Here is a 16,762-nt window from a genome sequence, read left to right as displayed (position 1 = left end):
ATTTAAAGCAAATAATGTTTGTTGGTGTCAACAGTTTTACCCTAATATTCCAAATAATTACTTGTTAGTGTATATGTTTGTTTTAAATTCTGATGTATTTATTCTGTGAGCAATATGAATCGGTACTTTATTATGTTGAACATTCAGCATACTCATGTTGTCAGCATGCATAGTTGTCAGACATTAAACATGTTAGTTTTGTTGTCTTATACGAACCTCTTCCATCAATGCATTTATTATGACTGTCTCTTGTTTTTATGAATACAATATTTGTTATTGACATTAAACTAAAAGTTATCTTCATGAAGATGCCTTTGCCTTTATTGTGGGGGCAGTGGGGTAGCCAAGTTGTTCAAGTGTTGGCTTGTCCGGCTTAATGTTCTGGTTCTATTCATGGGTACAATGTGTGAAATCCATTACTGGTGTTGAGGCGGTCAGGTAGCCTAGTGGTTAAAGCGTTCGCTCGTCACGCAGAAGACCCGGGTTCGATTCCCGACATGGGTACATGTGAAGCCCATTTCTGGTGTCCCCCGCCGTGATATTCCTGGAATATTGCTAAAAGCAGCGTAAAACCATACTCACTCGCTCAATACTGGTGTTCCGGTTGAATAATCCTGGAATATTGCTCGAGTATTGCTAAAAGATACATAAAACCCAACACATTCACTAATCTGTATTCTGGACCTGTGAAGATCCAGGGTAGAATAGGACTTCTGCAACCCATGCTTGCCATAAAAGGTGACTATGCTTGTCATGAGAGGCGACTAACGGGATGGGGGGTCAGGCTGCTGACTTGGTTGATGCATGTCATTGTATCCCAATTGCGTGGATCGATGCTCATGATGTCAATCACTGGATTGTCTGGTCCAGACTCGATTATTTACAGACTGCCGTCATATAGCTGGAATATTGCTGAGTGCAGCATTAAACAAACAAACATCTGTATTCTGAACTGTTTTTGTTAAATATTGTAGTGTTATCTTCAGGAGGTTTCCATGTATTAACTCCCAGGAGAGAGAAACCCTGTTCAGGTTACACTGCAATATTTGTCAGCCTTTTATCTTCACACAGACCTGTCGTGCTTATTTCCAGTGAATCTGTCAAATAAATGGATATATTTTATCTCTGTTTGTAAACTGACTGAAATACTTAGGCCTGTTATATATTGGATCGGTGAATCAGGCAATTTACAAATTGACTGATTTTACACATTGACTGTAGTATATTAGCCTATATCACTGTGACATGGTCGCCTCAACCGTGTGATCTAACCAAATTTGTTCTCTGGAAGAGCTGGATTTATTTAACTTTCTTCATGTTCAAGGAATGCTGTCGGTAAACGTCAGGCAATGACATCTGTAAAAACAAGCCGGCAAGATTCCTCATTGAACTTTTAACTGAAAACTATCTTTGACTGATGACCCCTGACGCTACAGATAACGAAAACCCAAACGTAGCCTAAAGACGTACACTGGGCGGAGATGACCAATGTTATGGCGGCGACAAGACATAAAGGGATTTTTAATTCATGTGGTAACGATTATAAAAAAAAATATTTATTGATCGCCATGGTAAGAACATTGTAAAAAGTCACAATTGCAATAACGCTCCATGATGTCATTTGGTACAAGAACGTTTTCATACACGCACCACTTTTTACGCAACCATGAATCGTGACGTATAACTTCTGTGACGTCATAGACAACCACGCAGTCTTGACAATGTCGTGGAGCCAGCTGGTATGAATATGCGCGAGATCACGGGCAACTCTACGTTCTAAGTGACAAAGTTCATTACAATGGATGTCATATGCGGAAAGGTCTACCCGATATTAGAATGTGTAGCCAAGAACAATGGCGTCAGCGCTCCGCTGGTTTCAAGTGTGGTGTTCGCAGGAGCGTGCTATGCTTTGAATTATCCCACCATTAGGAAAATCTTCAAGAGAAGGTTCCACAAACGTCTTCTTAAAGTTCTCCTGGTTGGACTCGGAGTGGGAGGCCTAGTCACACTTCTGGTCATGCTCACTGCAGTTCAGACGAGATGGAGCATGTGTCGTCTGCTTCGTATCTCGGGGCTTGGGAAGTCAAACCTCCAGTCCTCCATTGGATATATCGTGTGCTTCAACATGATTCTCGCATACCTGCGGTCAAAGCTGCTCAAGTTCACATACGGGAGGGTGAAAGACATGGTGGAATACTTCAGGTTTAGAAGCCGCAAGCCAGCGAAATATTTCTCGGCCCACATCAAAGTGGAGCCAAAGATCACACGGAGTGGCACCATTTATGGTTAACTGTACAGACAATGTGTATAGAAAACTGTTCGATTATTTTCAAACGTGATAAAGAACAATCATGGATATATCCTTGTTAGTAAACATTTTCAAGGATACATTATCATTGGTACACCATGATGTAATTTAGGATTTGATTGTACAAATGTAGAATAGTTTCATGATCGTTTTTTACTCTACACCTTCAAATTATATTTTGTACTGGTAGAGCTTGTCACTTTTCAGTGTTGAAGGATATCTCATGAGAAAATAGGTATTTTTTGTATATGAATGCTTTAATAATGAAGTAATACTGTTGTCAACCTCTGCCACAAGGAATCCTATTTTCCTTAAGGGGAAATGTCCATTGATATAATATAATTAAAAGTACAATTGTTAAATTTATAAAACACGTGTTGTTCTATATATTACTTTATAAACCAGATTAGTATTTTCTAGTCTTGAAAACGGACATCAAGTATGCCCAGCGTAAATTAATAAGGAAAAATGATTTTCCCCAGTATTTTATGAAACGTGTTTAAAAGAAATATCCAAACAAGATACATGGCATTCAATATATTTATTGAGCTTTGTTAGTTTCATATGGTCGTTGCCGTAATGGTGGCAATGAGAGCGCCTGAGGCGAAGTTTCCAGCCAGAAGATGTTTGCAAAGAGTCCTGGTTTTCGAGATGCCCATGGCCACTGTCTGTGCCATAAATCAGCATTGTAATAAATCGTGTGCAAAACCAGGCCGATGTCAGCAGCAGCGATGCTGATGGTGCCTCACACACACAGCTGATTCTGGCAGCTACCTCGACACATCGAGCACGGCGCGCCGTGGGTGTAGGGGTTGAAGCCCATGACGTTGCCCCTGGAAACAAACATATAAATACGGTATATGAACACACACACACGAAGATATGTGTATGCACGGATTACACTCCTGATCAAAATAATTTGAACAAACAAAACTGATCAACACTCATACACCTAGATATCCTAAAAGAGGAACTATCCAAAATACCAAAAAATAAACACAAATAGGTATATACATTAAGAAATAATATAAAAATAATTAAACGAAACTGATGAACAAATGAAATATATAAAAAAATATCCAGCTATTATATTTGGAAACAAACTTAAAAAAAATATCGACTTCAACCAACTTGATTAAAATCATTTAGAAAAAAATCTCCAAATATAAAAAATATTCCAAGGGGTCATTTACATTTACAGTCATTGCGTCAGGGTCTGTCTGGACAATACTCGATTATTTACAACCCGATGTCATAAATCCTGGAATAATGCGGCTTAAACAACAAACGAACAAGCCTTTGCGAGAGCAAGTGACAGCAACTCACGGCGGAGAGTAGAAGCAGGCAAGGAGATACATATCGGGGCAGCGTTTGGCGGCACATCCCACGTTCGTCGTGCTGGACCAGATCATCTGTAAAGAAAGTAGCATACAGTCATACTCATGCATGTGTATGGTTTATTTGCAAATTGTCTTACTTACTGGACAAGGAATATATGTCCATATTGTAAGCACGTATGATTTATGAGGTTAAATGCGCTTCCATTTGATTTCGTCTCATAATTACACAAACAATGGGGTTTCCACTCAAATTTAGCCAGCGATTTTCTAATGCTACTCCATGTTTGTAGTACATTCTCCCAGATGTTTGGAGCACATTCTCCCGGAAACACTTAATTCCCATTCAACCCGTGAATATCCTGGGTAGAATAGGTCTTCAGCAACCCATGCTTGCTGTAAAAGCCGACTGACTATGCTTGTCGCAAGAGGCGACTAACGGGATCGGGTGGACAGGCTCGCTGACTTGGTTGATACATGTCATCGTATCCCAATTGCGTGGATCGATGCTCATGATGTCAATCACTGGATCGTCTGATTCACACTCGATTATTTACAGACCGCCCTCCTATAGCTGGAATATTGCTGAGTGCGGTGTTAAACAACAAACCAACCAACCTTTTTGTCTTTATTTCAGCACAGGCCTCATTTCACCAATCAAGGAACATATATTATTTTGCCGGAAAATTTATTTTCATATTTCATCAGGATATAAGTATTGCATTGACTCCCTGGTCGCAGTCGACATCAATCCTCTTCCCTCACTACCTAACACTTACCATGACAGTTGGTAGCCCAGTGGGGAGAACGATCGCTCGATAAGTCGGATACAGGGTTCTATTCTCAAACTGGCTGCCTTGCGCAGTACGAGCTTGTCCCAGTTGATACACACCATATCCAATCGTAAATACTTTACAATACACAAGAAATATGTCGTTGTCAGAAGTTCTTGTGACCCACCTGTGTATAGTGGCCAGTGGCAGCCGAGAACTCGTCCCCGTGTCGCCAGCTGTTTTTCTCGTTGTACCAGCCGTTGATGCCGTAGTCGACGAGGCTGTCGATGTTCATGAGTGACCCTCCTACCATGGCGAGGTTCTCCCCCCGTCCTCCTTGTTGGTGCTCCATCACACAGCGCTGTATCCACGAGTTTGCCTCACTCGCCAACTGCTTGTCCCACCGCTGAAGTCATCATCAATATTATTCTCGTTTCCACCACCATTGTAAAAACCATCATCATCATCATCGATATTATTCTCGTCTTCACCATCATGATTACAAACACCATCGACATTATCGTCTTTATCACCAATATAAAGAACATACTTAATATCCTTATCTTTGTAATCAATAGTATCACCGTCTCCATCAGCAGCTTCATCACCATTGAAAGATCATAATCATCATCAGCATCTAACTAAACTCCTCCACCCTCCACCTAATTATCAGCATCAGTATCATTATTGTCTTAATCGCCGAGAACATAGTCAAACACAATCATCATCATCATCATCATATTTGGTATCTTACAACTTTATAAGCTTCATCAAATGGCAATCTGAACGTCGTCATCAATATTCAATGAAGGTTTCTACACTTTCAAAGATATAACGATATTCTAACTTTCATATTACACTGTGTGTGCACTAAGCCATCTCTTTTCGACTGTCACTGTGTGTCGACCAAAACACACGAAAGAGAACGAATATGACCGAAGTGTCCCGTATCTCTGTTGAACAATGTGCCGTGCCATGATCTGCTTTCTACTGACAAGCACTTCACAAAGATAAGATCCTGTTTTTTAAGTAATCGGTTTGTGTCATGGGGCACTTCAGCCGTGATCGTCTAGAGGTTAGGACTTTGCGTTGTGGCCGCAAGAACCCCGGTTCGAATCCGGGTCACGGCATGTGTCTCTATGTTTTTGAAGTGACTGTCGTATTTCAACAAAAATAATGTTTGATAAATATACGAATTTCTCTTTCGTTTGATGAAATACTATTATTTTCATTTGAATGTGCTTATGAATTAGACAAAATCCGGTTCAATTTTAACCGCTTTACGCGTAAAGGGGTGCGTGTCAAAAGCTCGTATGTCTCATATCCTTATATGGCATCATGGTATACTGAGTCATGCTTCAGTTCACGAAAAAGTACCTTTTGTTGAAATGAGACGATACTTTTCATCTCCACTTGATAACCCCACTAATGTAATGCTGCGGTTATGGTCCCACATCGACAGACCAAAAATATCACAATCGTAAGTCCCCGTGAAGATCCTGGTTACAACAGTTCTTCAGCAACCCATGCTTGTCGTTAGAGGCGACTAACGGGATCGGGTGGTCAGGCTCGCAGACTTGGTTGATGCATGTCATCGTATCCCTAATGCGTTGATCGATGCTCATGATGACGATCACTGGGTTGTCTGGTCCAGACTCGATTATTTACAGACCGCCGTCATGTAGCTGGACTATTGCTGAGTGCAGCGTCAAACAACAAACAAACAAAACCGTCTTCATCAGCAGCTTCATCACCATTATAAGATCATCAACATCAGCATCATATTCCTAAATAATCTCCACCACCCTCCACCTAACTATCAACATCAATATTATTATCGTTCTAATCGCCAAGAACCTAATCAAACAGTCATCGTCATCATCATCATCAGCAGCATCATCATCATCTATTTAACTGACATCTTATACCACTTCTCAAATGACAAGCTGAACGTCGTCATCAATATTCAATGAAGGTTTCTACACTTTAACGATATTTTAAATTTCATATTACACTGTGTGTGCACTAAGCCATCTCTCATCGACTGTCACTGTGTGTCGACAAAAACACGGAAGAGAACGAATATGACTGAAGTGTACGGTTTCTCTGTTGAACAATGTGCCGTGCCATGATCTGCTTTCTACTGACAAGCACTTCACAAAGATAAGATCCTGTTGTTGAAGTTATCGGCTTTTGTTATGGGGCACTTCAGCCGTGATCGTCTAGTGGTTAGGACTTTGCGTTGTGGCCGCAAGAACCCCGGTTCGAATCCGGGTCACGGCATGTGTCTCTATGTTTTTGAGGTCGTATTTCAACAAAAATAATGTTTGATGAATATACGAATTTCTTTTACGTTTGATGAAATACAATTATTTTTGAACGTACTTATGAATTAGACGAAATTTTGTTCAATTTAAACCACTTTACGCGTAAAGGGGTGCGTGTCAAAAGCCTTTATGTATCATATCCTCATATGGTATCATGCTTCAGTTCACGAAAAAGTACCTTTTGTTGAAATGAGACGATACTTTTCATCTCCACTTGATAACCCCACTAATGTAATGGAATATACGAATTTCTCTTTCGTTTGATGAAATACTATTATTTTCATTTGAATGTGCTTATGAATTAGACAAAATCCGGTTCAATTTAAACCACTTTAGGCGGAAAGGAGTGAGTGTTAAAAGCTCGTATGTCTCATATCCTTATATGGCATCATGGTATACTGAGTCATGCTTCAGTTCACGAAAAAGTACCTTTGGTTGAAATGAGACGACACTTTTGATCTTCACTCAATAATCCCACTAATTTAAATGTGCGGTTATGCTCCCACATCGACAGAGCAACAATATCACAATCGTAAGTCCCCGTGAAGATCCTGGTTAGAATAGGTCTTCAGCAACCCATGCTTGCCGTAAGAGGCGACAAACGGGATCGGGTGGTCAGGCTCGCTGACTTGGTTGATGCATGTCATCGTATCCCTATTGCGTGGATCGATGCTCATGATGACGGTCATTGGGTTGTCTGGTCCAGACTCGATTATTTACAGACCGCCGTCATGTAGCTGGACTATTGCTGGGTGCAGCGTCAAACAACAAACAAACAAAACCGTCTCCATCAGCAGCTTCATCACCATTGTAAGATCATCGTCAGCAGCATCATATACATAAATAATCTCCTACACCCTCCACCTAACCACAGCATCAATATTATTATCGTCTTAATCGCCGAGAACATAATCAAACAGTCATCGTCATCATCATCATCTATTTAATTGACATCTTACCACTTCAACGACTTCTCAAATGACAAGCTGAACGTCGTCATCAATATTCAGTGAAGGTTTCTACACTTTAACGTTATTTTAAATTTCATATTACACTGTGTGCGCACTAAGCCATCCCTCATCGATTGTCACTGTGTGTCGACAAAAACACGGAAGAGAACGAATATGACCGAAGTGTACGGTTTCTCTGTTGAACAATGAACCGTGCCATGACCTGTTTTCTGCTGACAAGCACTTCACAAAGATAAGATCCTGTTGTTGAAGTAATCGGTCTTTGTCATGGGGCACTTCAGCCGTGATCGTCTAGTGGTTAGGACTTTGCGTTGTGGCCGCAAGAACCCCGGTTCGAATCCGGGTCACGGCATGTGTCTCTATGTTTTTGAAGTGACTGTCGTATTTCAACAAAAATAATGTTTGATAAATATACGAATTTCTCTTTCGTTTGATGAAATACTATTATTTTCATTTGAATGTGCTTATGAATTAGACAAAATCCGGTTCAATTTTAACCGCTTTACGCGTAAAGGGGTGCGTGTCAAAAGCTCGTATGTCTCATATCCTTATATGGCATCATGGTATACTGAGTCATGCTTCAGTTCACGAAAAAGTACCTTTTGTTGAAATGAGACGATACTTTTCATCTCCACTTGATAACCCCACTAATGTAATGCTGCGGTTATGGTCCCACATCGACAGACCAAAAATATCACAATCGTAAGTCCCCGTGAAGATCCTGGTTACAACAGTTCTTCAGCAACCCATGCTTGTCGTTAGAGGCGACTAACGGGATCGGGTGGTCAGGCTCGCAGACTTGGTTGATGCATGTCATCGTATCCCTAATGCGTTGATCGATGCTCATGATGACGATCACTGGGTTGTCTGGTCCAGACTCGATTATTTACAGACCGCCGTCATGTAGCTGGACTATTGCTGAGTGCAGCGTCAAACAACAAACAAACAAAACCGTCTTCATCAGCAGCTTCATCACCATTATAAGATCATCAACATCAGCATCATATTCCTAAATAATCTCCACCACCCTCCACCTAACTATCAACATCAATATTATTATCGTTCTAATCGCCAAGAACCTAATCAAACAGTCATCGTCATCATCATCATCAGCAGCATCATCATCATCTATTTAACTGACATCTTATATCACTTCTCAAATGACAAGCTGAACGTCGTCATCAATATTCAATGAAGGTTTCTACACTTTAACGATATTTTAAATTTCATATTACACTGTGTGTGCACTAAGCCATCTCTCATCGACTGTCACTGTGTGTCGACAAAAACACGGAAGAGAACGAATATGACTGAAGTGTACGGTTTCTCTGTTGAACAATGTGCCGTGCCATGATCTGCTTTCTACTGACAAGCACTTCACAAAGATAAGATCCTGTTGTTGAAGTTATCGGCTTTTGTTATGGGGCACTTCAGCCGTGATCGTCTAGTGGTTAGGACTTTGCGTTGTGGCCGCAAGAACCCCGGTTCGAATCCGGGTCACGGCATGTGTCTCTATGTTTTTGAGGTCGTATTTCAACAAAAATAATGTTTGATGAATATACGAATTTCTTTTACGTTTGATGAAATACAATTATTTTTGAACGTACTTATGAATTAGACGAAATTTTGTTCAATTTAAACCACTTTACGCGTAAAGGGGTGCGTGTCAAAAGCCTTTATGTATCATATCCTCATATGGTATCATGCTTCAGTTCACGAAAAAGTACCTTTTGTTGAAATGAGACGATACTTTTCATCTCCACTTGATAACCCCACTAATGTAATGGAATATACGAATTTCTCTTTCGTTTGATGAAATACTATTATTTTCATTTGAATGTGCTTATGAATTAGACAAAATCCGGTTCAATTTAAACCACTTTAGGCGGAAAGGAGTGAGTGTTAAAAGCTCGTATGTCTCATATCCTTATATGGCATCATGGTATACTGAGTCATGCTTCAGTTAACGAAAAAGTACCTTTGGTTGAAATGAGACGACACTTTTGATCTTCACTCAATAATCCCACTAATTTAAATGTGCGGTTATGCTCCCACATCGACAGAGCAACAATATCACAATCGTAAGTCCCCGTGAAGATCCTGGTTAGAATAGGTCTTCAGCAACCCATGCTTGCCGTAAGAGGCGACAAACGGGATCGGGTGGTCAGGCTCGCTGACTTGGTTGATGCATGTCATCGTATCCCTATTGCGTGGATCGATGCTCATGATGACGGTCATTGGGTTGTCTGGTCCAGACTCGATTATTTACAGACCGCCGTCATGTAGCTGGACTATTGCTGGGTGCAGCGTCAAACAACAAACAAACGAAACCGTCTCCATCAGCAGCTTCATCACCATTGTAAGATCATCGTCAGCAGCATCATATACATAAATAATCTCCTACACCCTCCACCTAACCACAGCATCAATATTATTATCGTCTTAATCGCCGAGAACATAATCAAACAGTCATCGTCATCATCATCATCTATTTAATTGACATCTTACCACTTCAACGACTTCTCAAATGACAAGCTGAACGTCGTCATCAATATTCAGTGAAGGTTTCTACACTTTAACGTTATTTTAAATTTCATATTACACTGTGTGCGCACTAAGCCATCCCTCATCGATTGTCACTGTGTGTCGACAAAAACACGGAAGAGAACGAATATGACTGAAGTGTACGGTTTCTCTGTTGAACAATGAACCGTGCCATGACCTGTTTTCTACTGACAAGCACTTCACAAAGATAAGATCCTGTTGTTGAAGTAATCTGCTTTTGTCATGGGGCACTTCAGCCGTGATCGTCTAGTGGTTAGGACTTTGCGTTGTGGCCGCAAGAACCCCGGTTCGAATCCGGGTCACGGCATGTGTCTCTATGTTTTTGAAGTCGTATTTCAACAAAAATAATGTTTGATGAATATACGAATTTCTTTTACGTTTGATGAAATACAATTATTTTTGAACGTACTTATGAATTAGACGAAATTTTGTTCAATTTAAACCACTTTACGCGTAAAGGGGTGCGTGTCAAAGGCCTTTATGTATCATATCCTCATATGGTATCATGCTTCAGTTCACGAAAAAGTACCTTTTGTTGAAATGAGACGATACTTTTCATCTCCACTTGATAACCCCACTAATGTAATGGAATATACGAATTTCTCTTTCGTTTGATGAAATACTTTTATTTTCATTTGAATGTGCTTATGAATTAGACAAAATTCGGTTCAATTTAAACCACTTTAGGCGTAAAGGAGTGCGTGTTTAAAGCCTTTATGTATCATATCCTTACATGGTATCATGCTTCAGTTCACGAAAAAGTACCTTTGGTTGAAATGAGACGACACTTTTAATCTTCACTCAATAATCCCACTAATTTAAATGTGCGGTTATGCTCCCACATCGACAGAGCAACAATATCACAATCGTAAGTCCCCGTGAAGATCCTGGTTGGAAAAGGTCTTCAGCAACCCATGCTTGCCGTAAGAGGCGACTAACGGGATCGGGTGGTCAGGCTCGCAGACTTGGTTGATGCATGTCATCGTATCCCTATTGCGTGGTTCGATGCTCATGATGTCGATCACTGGGTTGTCTGGTCCAGACTCGATTATTTACAGACCGCCGTCATGTAGCTGGACTATTGCTGAGTGCAGCGTCAAACAAACAAACAAACAAAACCGTCCACATCAGCAGCTTCATCACCATTGTAAGATCATCGTCAGCAGCATCATTTACATAAATAATCTCCTACACCCTCCACCTAACTATCAGCATCAATATTATTATCGTCTTAATCGCCGAGAACATAATCAAACAGTCATCGTCATCATCATCATCATCTATTTAATTGACATCTTACCACTTCAACAACTTCTCAAATGACAAGCTGAACGTCGTCATCAATATTCAGTGAAGGTTTCTACACTTTAACGTTATTTTAAATTTCATATTACACTGTGTGCGCACTAAGCCATCCCTCATCGATTGTCACTGTGTGTCGACAAAAACACGGAAGAGAACGAATATGACCGAAGTGTACGGTTTCTCTGTTGAACAATGAACCGTGCCATGACCTGTTTTCTGCTGACAAGCACTTCACAAAGATAAGATCCTGTTGTTGAAGTAATCGGTCTTTGTCATGGGGCACTTCAGCCGTGATCGTCTAGTGGTTAGGACTTTGCGTTGTGGCCGCAAGAACCCCGGTTCGAATCCGGGTCACGGCATGTGTCTCTATGTTTTTGAAGTCGTATTTCAACAAAAATAATGTTTGATGAATACACGAATTTCTTTTACGTTTGGTTAAATACAATTATTTTTGAACGTACTTATGAATTAGACGAAATTTTGTTCAATTTAAACCACTTTACGCGTAAAGGGGTGCGTGTCAAAAGCCTTTATGTATCATATCCTCATATGGGGTCATGCTTCAGTTCACGAAAAAGAACCTTTTGTTGAAATGAGACGATACTTTTCATCTCCACTTGATAACCCCACTAATGTAATGGAATATACGAATTTCTCTTTCGTTTGATGAAATACTTTTATTTTCATTTGAATGTGCTTATGAATTAGACAAAATCCGGTTCAATTTAAACCACTTTAGGCGGAAAGGAGTGCGTGTTTAAAGCCTTTATGTATCATATCCTTATATGGTATCATGCTTCAGTTCACGAAAAAGTACCTTTGGTTGAAATGAGACGACACTTTTCATCTCCGCTTGATAATCCCACTTATTTAAATGTGCGGTTAGGGTCTCACATCGATAGCCCAAAAAATATCACAATCGTAAGTCCCCGTGAAGATCCTGGTTAGAATAGGTCTTCAGCAACCCATGCTTGCCGTAAGAGGCGAATAACGGGATCAGGTGGTCAGGCTCGCAGACTTGGTTGATGCATGTCATCGTATCCCTATTGCATGGATCGATGCTCATGATGTCGATCACTGGGTTGTCTGGTCTAGACTCGATTATTTACAGACCGCCGTCATGTAGCTGGACTATTGCCGAGTGCGGCGTTAAACAACAACAACAAACAAACAAACAAACAAACATACAAACAACGGTGAAACCAAGATTGGATTCACACATGTTATACCCACGTTGGGAATCGATGTTCGGCATGTGAAGCCAACACTTTAACCACTACCCCTCGCCCCTCACATACTTGAAAGAGATTTTTATAACAATTATGTCTCTTTTGTGAAAACGGTTTCAGTCTCATTAAAATCATATCTGAGATTTGGTTAGCAGTAGCGAGAATTAATATAAGATCAATCCTCATGATGTCAATCACCTTTTGGTGAGTGCGGCGTTAAACGGTAAAGAACGAATGTGACAGAAGCGCCTTTTATCTCTCTTGAGCAGCGTGACCTTAGGACTGTATCATGACCATCATTATGCCGACCCCCCCCCCAAGGTAACATGTTATAATTTACCACGGTAAACCCCATTTCACCCCACCCCACCCTTCGGCTGACGTATAAATCAAATGTTCTTCCCAAATCATTAATTTCGTCAGCTGTCAACAGTCTTTCATCAGACGGCACCGTCTGACAGACAGTCATGCTTCAGGACAAAACCAGTGTTTGTTGTGATCTTAACTCTTGTGATTAACAGTAGCCCGTTGTCTACATTCTGAGTGCTCAAGGATAAATGAGGCCATATCGGATACTTGACCTCGGCGGTGGTGTTGCTTATGTGATAGGTGGAGTAATAAAATTTATGCTTCCGTATGTTTGCTAATTCGGACAGATTTCACAATGAGCGTATGTTTTGTCATCTTTAGAAAAGTTGGGAAGACTTCAGTCCCTTATTATCATTTCAATTGTTTCATATATCACTATACGTGTGCTTTCTTAAAGTACACTTCTGATATTTAAAGTCGAAAATATTGTATTTACTGTTGAAACGAATTTGACCTTAACCACACATACTCATTTATCCAGTGTATTACACCTCATTCTATTTGGACAAATCCCAAGGACTCGCATCGTTTCTGAGATGGCGTCATCACAGATAGCACAGATGGCGATAGCACAGAATTTCCTTCGCACAGGAGAGTGATTAGATTGGACGGCCTTTTCTATAGGGTCGAGACATTCGAATCTGGCTCAGAAGTGAACGATGATGGCTCATGGGAGGTGGGTAATTATCAACAAACAGATATGAACCACTGGATTATCGTGGACGGGAAATAGGAGGCAGTAGAGTTAGTGGTCAAGGAGATATCAAGTTCGTTGCATTACAAATTAACAGTATTCATATAATTGAGTGAGCGAATATGGTTTTGTGCCGCTTTGAGCCCTATTCCAGCAATATCACGGACACCAAATATGTGCTTCACACATCGACCTATGTGGTGAGGTGACGGTGAGGTGAAATAGGGTTTCACGTCGGGTCCAAGATTATTGCACTTATATAGCGACGTGCATGCACGTGTGTGTTTGTGTGTGTGTGTGTGTGTGTGTGTGTGTGTGGCTGCTTGTACTAGTCCGAACTGATGCCGATTTATAGTGCTAGCCCACTGAGATACCATGCCGCAGTTTAACATGAATACCCCACTCAGACACAGTATACTGACTCCGAGCCGACCAGTCCTTGTTTTAGCCCCTTAATGCCGAGCGCCAGGGTAACAACAAGTACCATCTTTTAACGTCTATTGGCCTATGTAGTGAATCGTACCCGGGTGTTCGTTGTGAAGAGAGAACGCTTTAACAACTATACTACCCCAACCCGCCCCGTATTCATATGAATACAACTGTAACATATGTCTGATGTCAACTTCAGTTTACCAGCATCTGATATACACAAGAAAAGAGGTATTTTGTATTGCAGAAAAGCAATCGAACACATGAGTGAGTGAGTGGGTTGGCTTTTACGCCGCTTTTAACAGTATTCCAGTTATATCACGGCGTGTCAGCTTAATGTGGGAGGAAAGCCCGAAGTGATGCAGGTCTCAGACGTTTACCACTTCGGTTCGGTGAAACCCACGAGCACGGGTATGGTACTGACAAACCTAGAAACATAATCGGGGCGAACCGGGATTCGAGCCACAATCATAGGTTTCTGGCGTGCCCAAAGGACGCAACTCTGCACAGCGAATCGCGGCGCCTTAGACGAGTGGGCCACCCGTGACCCCTCGAACACATGAATAACCAGATAGCGATTGTCAGCATCTTACCATGAGGTGCATGTCGGCAGCTCCAAGTTCCCGTCGAGCGTTGTTGTGGGCAGTGAGCATCTGCTGGACGTGTCTGGACGTCAGACCATATCCGGCCGAGGCGCCTCCCGCACCGGAAGTCGTCGGCAGGGCAGGAATGACGTTGCGAGGCGGGTTGATTCTGCGTTGAATACTGGTTCTCGGATTTTCGCTGACGAAGTCCATGCCATTTAAACCAAACTGACTTCCAAAGGATTGAAACACATCCGGGATTCTTTGCCGACGAACCTGTTGCCTCCGTTGAGTGGTCCTCTGAGGCTGTCGCCGGATGGTCCAGCTGAAACTTCTCTGTCCCGGGGTGGACATCATACTCTGGAGGAGTCCGGTGAGGTCCAGACCACCAGCACCAACCTGGGAATTCCCAGAACGTTGAATTATACTTGTCCCCCCAGCCCCTGCGGGGTAGGACGTTCTGGACGTCCTTGAGACTCTCCTGATTGTCCTTGTGGTTGGTAGTGGCGCGGACAACCCGGTTCGACCCGCCCGTGTATTGTATGCATTACCCCCAGATTGTATCATGAAGTTCCCCTGGGGTAGAATTTCGCCCCCTCCGAATCCACTGTCAATGAAATGGCCACCCTCATGGCCCGATAAGATCAGTTCTTGCCCAAAGTCAAAGTTACCAATTCCTTGTCCCGGGATTTCAACGATGCTGAGGAAACAGAGCAGCAGTGACACCAGGCTTGTCGACGACATCCTTCTGAGAGAACTGTTGTGAAAATTCCAAATCGAACAACCTAACAGCACTGTCCGAAAAATTTCAACAATATGATACCTGGAAAGGATGTGGTGTTTATAAACACTAACGAATTAAGACATACTTGGTAGTTCCCGTCAGAGATCGCTGTCGTCGGATCATGCAGGTTAGTGTGACAGACGGGGGACACGGGGCTGAGATCACAGGGACTCTTATAGCTGCAGGGGAGGGGTGTAACACGTGCTGACTGGAAGATTGAAGTGTGGGGCCTCTGTGTGACACAAGCGCCTGTACCCCCAGGCAGGTAGCATTTATCACGGGGGTGCTTCACGAGACACCATCACACACACTCTTCTTGTGATGTAATGTTTGTACTGTAAAAGTTACATAACAGATCTTCCAGCCTTTTCTCGCTCATTCGCAAGAAAACTATTGGTCTACAGCTGCTTATTTATTAGTTTAATGCATGTTCAAGTCACCATATGGAATTATGTATTGATAAAAAACATGTATACTAATTAACCGATCTCTTGTGTATACATTTAGTTCCGTCAATGTATCGCTCATGCAAGTGTGTTCCTTCGAATACCTACCCTCGAGTGGTCCTGTGGGGTTAACGCAGACCAACACAGTGTACCAGTCTCGAAAACATAATTCAGTCTGTCATATCGTTTCACAAACTATAATAGTACTTGTTTATTGGCATTTGTCGTTGTCAAATCCATATTAATTCATTTTCAAATCAACATGTATCAATCACATGGGCTATCTTTTCACCGTGAACAAAACTATTTCAAACAAGTCAGGAGAGGTACGTCGTGTCTCAACAGTAACGGTCAAACACCATACAGTCATGCAATGACTGACGTAATCCCTTGCTTCAAAATCATCCAGTGTGTGGCCTGGGAATTCTCGATTATCAAGTATATTAAGTATCGACTCTATTACCATAAAGACATCATTATAGAATGGAGATATAATATATTCGATAATCGAGGATTGTATGAATAAACCGTGTTTTGTGTCCCGTATTTACAGATTCAGTCTTGACCGATAATCGTGGTTCCGCTGCCCCCTGTCACGCCCTTAGCTAAATCATCACTGCTGTAGCTATCAAATTGTTAAA

At 41.6% G+C, this 16,762-nt stretch overlaps 1 protein-coding gene and 6 non-coding genes across 7 annotated transcripts; 6 read left to right on the top strand and 1 right to left on the bottom strand.

The window, feature by feature from the left end:
• Nucleotides 1-2,834: 2,834 nt before the first annotated feature.
• On the bottom strand, nt 2,835-15,836 carry LOC124143783. The gene is made up of 4 exons (XM_046512884.2): nt 14,901-15,836; nt 4,606-4,824; nt 3,635-3,720; nt 2,835-3,141 (listed from the first exon to the last, which is right to left on the bottom strand). The coding sequence occupies exons 1-4, from the start codon at nt 15,633-15,635 to the stop codon at nt 3,054-3,056; spliced, it is 1,128 nt and encodes a 375-aa protein (XP_046368840.1). The 5' UTR covers nt 15,636-15,836; the 3' UTR covers nt 2,835-3,053.
• Nucleotides 5,477-5,548, top strand: Trnah-gug. The gene has a single exon. It is a non-coding gene; the product is annotated as a tRNA-His (tRNA).
• Nucleotides 6,630-6,701, top strand: Trnah-gug. The gene has a single exon. It is a non-coding gene; the product is annotated as a tRNA-His (tRNA).
• Trnah-gug lies at nt 7,997-8,068 on the top strand. Its single transcript has one exon. It is a non-coding gene; the product is annotated as a tRNA-His (tRNA).
• Nucleotides 9,150-9,221, top strand: Trnah-gug. The gene has a single exon. It is a non-coding gene; the product is annotated as a tRNA-His (tRNA).
• On the top strand, nt 10,517-10,588 carry Trnah-gug. The gene has a single exon. It is a non-coding gene; the product is annotated as a tRNA-His (tRNA).
• Trnah-gug lies at nt 11,874-11,945 on the top strand. Its single transcript has one exon. It is a non-coding gene; the product is annotated as a tRNA-His (tRNA).
• Nucleotides 15,837-16,762: the final 926 nt, after the last annotated feature.

This window comes from Haliotis rufescens, unplaced genomic scaffold (genome assembly GCF_023055435.1).
Source record: "Haliotis rufescens isolate VD_foot unplaced genomic scaffold, xgHalRufe1.0.p SCAF_2, whole genome shotgun sequence".
In the NCBI taxonomy this organism is placed as follows: domain Eukaryota; kingdom Metazoa; phylum Mollusca; class Gastropoda; order Lepetellida; family Haliotidae; genus Haliotis; species Haliotis rufescens.
Note: the sequence above shows the minus strand (reverse complement) of the source record. Positions and strands in the feature narration are given on the sequence as shown.

Excerpts from the sequence above, each read along its gene's own strand:
- LOC124143783 (XM_046512884.2), bottom strand. The coding sequence starts at position 15,635 with ATGTCGTCGACAAGCCTGGTGTCACTGCTGCTCTGTTTCCTCAGCATC. Across the intron at positions 4,825-14,900 it reads CTGCCGACATGCACCTCATG|CGGTGGGACAAGCAGTTGGC; the intron begins GTAAGATGCTGA and ends TGATGACTTCAG. Across the intron at positions 3,142-3,634 it reads GCCTGCTTCTACTCTCCGCC|GGGCAACGTCATGGGCTTCA; the intron begins GTGAGTTGCTGT and ends GTTTGTTTCCAG.